The sequence below is a fragment of the Zingiber officinale genome, chromosome 2B (assembly GCF_018446385.1).
Source record: "Zingiber officinale cultivar Zhangliang chromosome 2B, Zo_v1.1, whole genome shotgun sequence".
Taxonomy (NCBI): Eukaryota; Viridiplantae; Streptophyta; class Magnoliopsida; order Zingiberales; family Zingiberaceae; genus Zingiber; species Zingiber officinale.
This window is the reverse complement of record NC_055989.1, coordinates 141,490,439-141,500,087: the sequence shown is the minus strand read 5'-3', so window position 1 is coordinate 141,500,087 and position 9,649 is coordinate 141,490,439. Positions and strand designations below refer to the sequence as shown.

The window sequence follows — 9,649 nt, the reverse complement described above, 5'->3', positions numbered from 1 at the left end:
TACAAGATTTTTTATTTTTTAAATATAGGGGAGCAAAATAATACTAGATATAAAACCTAGGGCTTAATGGTATTTTAGTCCAAATATCCCTTAGTTAAACTTATATTTCGTTTTTTAAAATATCGATATCTTTAAATATAATAAAGGTTATATAAAACTATTAATTGTCACATAATACTTCTTTAATTCCTTTAAATATAGAAAGACTTTAATAGCTCATAAAATGCATCTATATGTCTAAATACAATATAATATTTAGTAATTTTGATGATAAGAATTATTAAAAAAAAATTTTATCAAAGTTATTATATTTTTTATATTTTATTAAAAAATAATTTGCTAGTAAACTTATATATATTATGTCACGATTGATTTTCATTACTTGAAAAAGTATTTTATGATAAATTTTAAATTATATATATATATATATATATATACACACACGAATATGATATCATGCGCGCGACGTGCATAGTACGTGATTGTGCGCGTCGCGCAGCATATTAGCTTTGCTTTGATTTTTTTTCTTTTTAATTATTTTTTTAAATTTTGAATTAAAAAAATTAATTTAAAATATTTTATTTTAGAGTTGATGCTTCCCAATTGAGTTATAATTTTCAACCTATTTTTTTTTAAGATTTTATCTCTAGGGTTCAAGTTTCCCAATTGGATTATAGTGTTTAGTAATATATATATATACTTTTTGATATTTTAAAAATAAAAGATAAAGTGTAATAATTCTCTAATTTGTGTAATAATTCTAAAAAAATAAATAAAGTGTAGTAATTTTATAAAATCTCTAATTTGTGTAATAATTCTAAAAATAAAAGATAAAGAATTTTTAAAATTTTATAATTTGTGTAGTAATTTCAATTAAAATTGTTTATAAAATCTCCATTTTTAATTAAAACCAGAATTAGAAGAAGTTATCAAATATTTTGAAAGATGACAGCTTCATCATATCTATTCCTTTTTAAATAGAATTATTTATCGAGGCACAATATCATATCATCTTATGGTGCACTGATATAACAACCGAAGGAATAATAAAAACCCAAAACTTAAATAAAACCAGAACTTAAATATCAAATCTGAAAGTTAACTGAATATGCATAAATTATGCTTCAAATTTTCAAAATTAATCAGACAAAACTTATGTTGAGTTCAGTGTTTTAATTCAAATTATTTTTCTTGATTTTTATTGTTGTTCTAGTAATGCATATGTGTATATATTTAGTCTCATATTACTAAGCTAAGAAGGTTGGAAGACCTTATATATGGAGCCCTTCCATCCTTGCTTAGCAAAGTTAAGGGGCCTACACGTATGCGCGGGCCGAGCTCAAATCAGGTGGTTTCAGGAGTTCGAATCGAAAATCCATAAACCGAGCGCGATGCACGCGATCATCACGCGCATTGGTTCGCTGGTGAGAGCAGTAGCATTGGTTCTATCCCGCGTGTGAGGGAGGGAACCGACGCTTTGGCAGTCTATTTCACGGTGACAATATATTCTCTAAAGACAGTCGACACGCCGATGTTTCAACCGGAGGATAACGATTTCTGGACCTTACTTTTTTATTTACCTGTCTATTACATGCTTGTTATTTTTTTGTGCAAATATATTAGTGTGTTAGTGCTCTCAAACAACAACTTAAACACCTGGATTATAAAAAAACCACTAAATGAAAGGAAATGATGCTTCATTATGGTTTAAGAGATGTTATTTGCTGTCTTTGCCTCTTCTCAATGGAAAATGAATCGAAACAAAACCGGCAAAAGCTATGAATATGAACACAAAATGAGGAAGATCTTATTGGAATCAGTCCAGAAGGCAAATGAAAACAGCTTCACTTCACTTCACTTGTGCTTTGGAGCCCAACGATTGCATTTGTTATTTACTCGACCATGCCGTCCTTCACCAGCTCTTCCAAACCTTTCTGCAGCCTGTAGGCAGCTACCTCGCAGTCAGTCTCTTTCAGGCCGCCGAACGAAATTCGAACATAGCCTGGACTGCCACTGGCACTCCCGGGAACGACGATCACATGGTGCCTCCTCACTAGCCATCTGACAACCTCATAGTCGTCCGAGAACTTCTCAGGAAGTTTAGCCCAGAGATAGATAGCACCCTGTCCTCCCTTGACATTTTCTTCCCCTAGTGGAGCCAAAGCTTTTATGAGCATGTCTCTGCTCCTCACGAGGAGCTGCACCCTTTCTCTAACCCATTCCGGTCCAACCTCAAGGGAGTGAAGAGCCAAATGCTGGCCTATGATTGAAGCACAGATGGGAATGTTGTCCTGAACTTTGAGAAGCTGAGCTGCAAATCCATCGACTGTATCTGGGTATGCTATCTGTGAGTTTGTGTACGAGACTAAGATACAGAGATTCATAAAAATGACTGAAAATCTACACAATAGTTAGTTCATAGAAGATCAGAATTAGTCAAACTCAATTTGCGAACTTATATTTTTACCATAGCTCAATTTGTCCACACCAAAGATAGAAGTAAAGAAATCAATGTTTAACCTTATAAGCTATGATTGCCTAAACTATTGGTTTGAACAAAAATAGTTTTAAGTTTTCTACTTAGCAGTCAACATGAATACTCAACAGATTGAAATCTATCTGAAACAAAAATTGCTCATCGCTATGCTTGCTAGAAAACAAAACAGGCTTCCAAGAATTTGACTTGTTTGGCATGCGGTATTGAACATCAGGCACAAGATCGACCGAAATGTTAGCTGGAATGTCGACTTACATATCCAATACGCCATCCCATAATTCCATAGGCCTTAGAAAACGAAAAGAGATTGACGATGTGGTCATCTTCTATGCAAGAATGCTTCAGACCATTGTACATGAAATACCTGCATCATTATATTTGACCACAAAAAAAGCCATAAATGGAAAGGAATCTTGGTTGGATCAATTGGGCAGTCGCTTGTCATGTCATATCTACTACATGCATTGTAGGTAATAATGTGATGCACATTCACAGTGTGATTTATGTATGGTAGGAAATTTAATTAACAGAGATATGGAGTACTTTGCCAGAGAAAATTGTAGGTTTCTATTTGAGAGAGATAAATGAATAAACATGCTCATGATGTTGCATAATATTTATGTGCTGAAAAATATCTGCACATCCTATAACCATCAAAAGAAAACAAAAACAAGTTCATAATTTCGATTTGGCATATCTCTGAGGCAAAAATAGTTCAACCTCCACTATTCAGTTGTATGAAGGCGCAGGTCTGCTACATAATGTAAAGTGTCACCCGTAAAAGGAATTTGATTTGTTGTTCCACATCCTCCTGACTTGATCAAATGAACGTCTCCTATACATTTGACGAAAACTTCAATCCAAAAGTCTATTCTACACTCTAGGAGTAGGCAAATCATTCAATTTAAACCAAAAGTTTTGACTTGCCGGCCTTTTCTAATAGCCTTGTATGAAAATCCTATATTAAGCTAAACTAAAAAATTTAGTAAGAATAAGAATGTATCCGTAGCCTAAGCAAATCTCTGTGAGACTCACGCACTTGAAACAATCATTGCAACAATTCTCATCTATAACAAGTAGATGATGATGATATCATATTTGTCATAAGGTTGCATCTTGTGGCAATGAACACTAATGAATTTGCAAGTATACGCTGCTTGTGCACATACGAGCTGAGCTTAATGATATTTCTTGATTATTTATCTCAATATGGACAATTTATAAGTTGAACCTAGCAAATGATATGATGTTGCTAGTAAGAAAAAGATAACCACAGTACTTACTCATATGTGTTATCTACAACGAACCATGCACCGGCTCTTTTACAAAGATCTGACATTTTCTGGTAAAAAAACCTATATAGATTAGACAGAAAATTTGGCAGCATATTTGTAGAGACATATATCATGTAATTTACCAGGAGGAGAGGCTCCGGGATGTAGGCTCCTGAAGGGTTTCCTGGATTTACAACAGTCACTAGCTTGGGAATTGGATCTTGTGATAGAGTCTTTTCTAACCATTCTGCACCAATTATATATTTTAAGGGGGAAAAAACTATTATCATTTCACTGGTTCGTTCAAAAATAATTAATTAGAGAGATGTATGTTCTAAACAAAGGTGTATGATCCACACAGACAAACATCAAGAACATGGTTCATAAGAGAAGGTGTATATATATAGGATTCAACATAGATTCTAAATCTAAAACATCCAATGGGGAATGGACACACTATACATAACTAATAACTCATAATATTTCTAACACTCCCCTCGAGTAGAGTACAACTGCAATTTATCTCCTGCTTGTTACATGAACTAGAAAAGGATTACAAAAAGAGAAAATAAATTACCTTCCGAGGTAAGAGGAAGAATAAACTTACCTTTCAAAGTAGTATGAGGAAGAGTAAACTTACCTTCTGAGGTAAGAGGAAGAACAACAACCTTCTGAGATAAGGGAATGAGGAAGGACTTAACTTCCAAGGTAAGAGGAAGAGGAAGAGGAAGACTTACCTTCCTAGATAAGAGTAATAGGAACGATTTTGCTTCCAAGGTAAGAGGAAGAGAAAGACACCTTTCCAATAGAGATGTCAACGCATGACCCAAACGTATATGGACTAGCCTCAAGTGCAGGTTCATGTTGAGCATGGGCTAGGACTCACGATGCTCGGCTCACCATATAAATATCAATTACTAATATTAATATCATTTTTAATAGTATCTATTATATATATATATATATATATTAATTTCTTAGTCATTTTAAAGATCTCCCCACAAGCTTGCATTGAAGAAGACTTTTCTACCGAGATACGAGAGACTTCTATCCTAGGTAAGAGGAACCCTACCTTTTGAGGCAAGAGTAGGAACAATAGCTTCCGAGGTAAGAGTATTCTAAGTAAAACTCCTTCCCTAAGGATTAGAGTTTCTGATGCCTTAAACACCACCTAGAAATTCATGACCTTATCTGCAGAACCCTAGGGCATTACTCTGGTACTATGTTGAATGGGAGGAAAGAAATATTGTATTGATGTACTATCAAAGACATCTATTACATAAAGTTTATAAGAGTCAAAATAATCCCAAAACCTATATCATTTGGTGTGAGATTCAACCGACAACACATTTCTAATGACTTACAATACCCCTAAGAGTAATTTAACTTTAGCAAAACAAGTAAAAAAGAGACTTACCAACATCTGGTTGAAGTGTTTCGGGATCACTAGGCCCAACCAATATGTCGGTAACGCCTGTCATCTGGAATGCCATACGAGCATTGAAGTAATATGGCACAAACATGACAACTGAATCCCCTGGATCGCAGAGGGTAAGCACCACATTTACAAATGCCTATAAAACATATAAAGAGTAAATAAAAAATAAGCAATTTGTCTATCAAGGCAATCAAACACTGTAGAATTAGTGAATTACATACCCCAGCATGTGGAAAATCAGACTCCATCAGAACAAATAAAATCAACTTTACCTTCTAAGTACTCTAACATACTTGACTAACCAAAAGTACAAAAGCCTATACAAACAACATAAAAATGCTCATTGAACTAATCCATGTTAGTGATTATGGAATCCACTTAGTTGCCTGGAAATTCACTATCCGCTTTAGAAAAACTGAGGATAAAACCTTACGAAAGCTATAATATCTTCCCTTCAAAGACTTTTCTTATATGGATTATTTTATTAGGTTATGGTATCCGACATTCATTTACAAATTAGTCTTGTTCATCCAAGCATGAACTGGTAACCTTACTGTCTTGAAATCATTCGAAGAAAAGAGTTAAGCAAACGAGAGAGCTAGTAATATACAAACTGAACTTCCACATTCCAGACAAAATGGGATGAGCATACATGTTGGATAAACTAAGAAATTTGAATGAAGATAATTAAGAGGAACAAATTGTGAATGAAAACAAATTTATCAGCAACTTCTCAAGTTTGCTTACAAAAGAAAACAGAGAACTTGGAAGATGAAACTACCAAATATTGTTGGAAACTTGATTACCTGGTTTGCACCAGCTGTGACCATAACTGCAGATTTATTCAGATTATTCTCCCTTTGCAACTGCAACCAACTCATATTATTAGATTATTAGTAACATTACATTCTCTAGTGAATACAAAATGCATATGAGAATGTCTTCTTAATTTGCTCAAGTTGCACATGTTAAGTTAGAGAGAGAGTCTTTATATAATGGAAGAAAGCAACTAAAAATGATAGGTCCTTAAACTAATTTGATCCCATCTGTGCTTTCATGGCTACCTAGTAGAAATTATTTAAATAATCATCGTCAAAGTTTCTGGCTGCTTCTACCTTTTATATACTTCATTCCAATGAAGCATAAATTTCAAGATTCTACTACAATTACCAGTTTATACACTTTTATAAAGAGGAGAAACAATTTATCAACTACTACCACAGACAATTATTCTACAACTATTTAGAGCGCTTGCAATCACCATTAAGATAGTCCAAAAGAACTAAAGTTGATTTTTTTTTTTAAAACTTATGTAGATTAATCATTTCAGCTATTATGAATGTGAAGCCTGATCTTGAAATTTATGAGGAAATACCTTCTCAATCAGAGCCTGCCTAAGTTCTGGAAGACCTTCATCAGCACCATATTTACTAATTGAAGGGTCCCCAATGAGTTGTTTAACTTTTTCTAGAGCTTGTTCAGGTGGTTGCCAATAGACTACACCCTGTATGAGATATTGCGAATGATTTCAAAAGTAGCAATGGCTATTATAACAAGTATTTACAAGATTGTTCATTTGATTCACAGGGAACCAAGCCAAACTGAATTGAGCCAAATCAATGTTCTTAAAACTAAACCAAACGGATCGGAATTAGCATGTAAATCAAAGTAAATCTCAATCAAAATTATCAATTTGCTTCAATTGAGTTTGGGTTGAACGAAGATTTCAATAAAATGTCATAATTTTTTAACTATTCTATTAGATTGCAACTCTTTGCAAACAATTTTTTTTTTAAAAAAAAAAATAAATTAAGTAGTCATTTTGTAAACTTTTGAATTTGGCATAAACTATGTACAAGTTGAATTAACCCAAAAAACCTTAATGTTAAATGTGTTCAATCATAAACAAATAAATTAAGATTTTTGGTTTGATTGGGTTACAATCACCAAACCAGAAACTGAAATCAAACCGAAAGTTTAGTAAATAATGGATCCAAGCAGCAAGACCAAAATGAAGATAAGACCACCTACTAAATTTTGAAGAAAGTGTTCTCGAGTTGCGTAAGCATGAAAAACAAATGCATCAGAAAATCAAGCAAACAATCAGCGCAAACTGAGTGGTTCCGCCAGTCAAACCTGAGCTAGTGATATCGCTTCCTTCGTTCCACGCATCAGTTCCTGAATCTGAAAAGGCAAAAGAATCCAATTAAGAAATTTAAAATGCAACACGCGACTCCCAAAAAGAACCACAGCCATCGAAGCACGTAGCTAACTATTACAAATGTCAAAAGAAAACAACGGCCACTTTCCCACTTTTCACATAAAAAATGAAAGCGAGCAAAGATTCAATCTTTCTGCAGAAGCCTTGCAAAGATGGGAACAAAAGATCAAAGCTCGACTATCTAGAACGCCACAGACATAGTAAAATAGATCTCTAACCTCGTTACCTGGTCATCCACAATCAAGAAGAAGAAAAAAGAAAAGAAGATTCCTGTTTCACAAAGCATTAAATGCGAGCGAACTTACCTGGACCATGACAGGCATATCCGTCTCGAGAGCTCTCTTCGCAAGCTTGGCCCTGGTCCCCATTCCGCCTATGATGATCGAGAAGGGCACAAGGGGAAGGTCAAAAGGGCAGCAAGGGAGGACCAATCTCTAGGAAAGACCCCGGCCGACTAGCGTAAAAACGGAGGCAAAAGCGGAAGCTTTGGCCACCAAATTTGACGTCACAGACCAGCAGCCCAGCGACCCCCCGTCCCTCTCCCCTTGAGCATCTAAAGATCCAATCTTTATAGCTTCGTAAACTGATGAAATGAACGTGTCTGCAGCCTGGGAATTAAGGCGGCGGAGACGTGGGAAGATCAAAAAGTGGAAAGGTGAAGAGATCTGATGGAGAACGAACGAGCTGGGAGCAGTCAGTCGCCGTCGAACTTCCAAGTCTCCGCTCATTTTTTAAGTCTGAGTCGGGTCGGGTCGGGTCGGGTCGGGTCGGATCGGGTCGGGTCGAGCTTTGTGATGTTTAAGTTTATTTAATAAGATAATCGATCGAGTTTAAAATGAACTAAACTTTTAAAATGAGTGCTCAAACTTGACTTGATTTATTTTTTTATGAGCTTGAGCTTGTTGAAGCTTGACTTGAGCTTGGTTCGTTTAGATGTTATCAATATCTCAATTCAAGTTTAACTTGAGCTTGATCGAGTTTGGTTCGTTTAGATGTTATTGAGCTCTCAATTTAAGTTTGTTTGATTATTTGAAACTATTAGTTGTTTGATTGGTTATCGAGCTTAATAATTTAAATTTATTTATTTTATTTTAATATTTATTTAGTATATTTGAAAGAGTTTTATTAATAAATATGGTTTGTGAACATTGTTTATAAACGTTGTTTACGAATATTGTTCACGAACGTTGTTTACGAACGTCAACGAGTTGAACACATGTGTTCAAGCTTGTTTGTTTAGCTTAACGAACTGTTCAAGCTTATTTGTTTAATTCATCTTATGTATATTGAACGAACATAAATAAGCTCTTACAAAGTCGAACTCCAAATTTGTTCAGGAACGCTTGATTTATTTACGATCTATTTACTCTTAATTAGGGTTTTTATAATAATAATAATAATAATATAATTAGGTAAGTTTTAAAGAAACTTCCTATTTAAAAATTTTAATTAAAATAAAATGAAATAAATATTATTTTAAGAAAGATTATAAAGGTGGCCTTTGTTTTTTATTAGCTATCCAAGGAAATTTATCTTAAATGTTTTATTATTATTATTATTTTACTACTTTGAGTTCATTTTAATATAAAAATAAAAAATTGTTCAATTCTTTATAAGGAAAAGTGGTTTAGGAAATATATAAATAGATTATTTTGACAATGGGAGTAGTAGCTAATTTTTAATGTGAATGAGAATTAATATCTAAAATTTTATAAGTATTTTAAAAAAATGTATAGTATAGTGAGTTTCATTTTTTTTTTAAGATGAAAACTGTCATTTTAACAGTCTCAATGTATGGTATTATTAGAAGGAAATAAATCATGAATTCAAAGTTACTCATCGCATATAATTCTTCAATCTTTATCAACATTCGATTCAATTGAGAAAATTAAGATTGGCACCGTTAAATATAAGCTATTAAATTTAATTCGATTCAATTGGAAACTCAATTAAATTAATTCTATTAGAAAAGTATAGACGTTCAACCCTTGCTACGTGTGGTAATTTTGATTGCCCTATAAGGTCGAAGGGGAGCCTTAGCATAATGGTAAAATTATTATCATATGATCAAAAGGTCACGAGTTCAAATTCTAGAAACAGTCTCTTACAAAAAGCAAGGTAAGACTACGTACAATGGATCCTTCCCCGGGACTCCACGTGGCGGGAACTTCGTGCACCGAACTGCCTTTTTTTTTATAAGATCATCAATTGACTAAAGG

The 9,649-nt window shown here is 33.8% G+C and overlaps 1 protein-coding gene across 1 annotated transcript; it reads right to left on the bottom strand.

The window, feature by feature from the left end:
* Nucleotides 1–1,680: 1,680 nt before the first annotated feature.
* Nucleotides 1,681–8,130, bottom strand: LOC122047484 (aromatic aminotransferase ISS1-like). Its single transcript, XM_042608821.1, has 9 exons — nt 7,736–8,130; nt 7,346–7,393; nt 6,585–6,713; nt 6,016–6,075; nt 5,189–5,345; nt 3,915–4,018; nt 3,781–3,839; nt 2,753–2,861; nt 1,681–2,345 (listed from the first exon to the last, which is right to left on the bottom strand). The coding sequence occupies exons 1-9, from the start codon at nt 7,796–7,798 to the stop codon at nt 1,893–1,895; spliced, it is 1,182 nt and encodes a 393-aa protein (XP_042464755.1). The 5' UTR covers nt 7,799–8,130; the 3' UTR covers nt 1,681–1,892.
* Nucleotides 8,131–9,649: the final 1,519 nt, after the last annotated feature.

What these genes read in the sequence shown, in the direction of transcription:
- LOC122047484 (XM_042608821.1), bottom strand. Translation starts at nt 7,798, where the DNA reads ATGGGGACCAGGGCCAAGCTTGCGAAGAGAGCTCTCGAGACGGATATG. An exon ending in AAGCGATATCACTAGCTCAG is followed by an intron (nt 6,714 to 7,345) that starts GTTTGACTGGCG and finishes TATCTCATACAG; the next exon opens with GGTGTAGTCTATTGGCAACC. An exon ending in GGCAGGCTCTGATTGAGAAG is followed by an intron (nt 6,076 to 6,584) that starts GTATTTCCTCAT and finishes AGTTGGTTGCAG; the next exon opens with TTGCAAAGGGAGAATAATCT.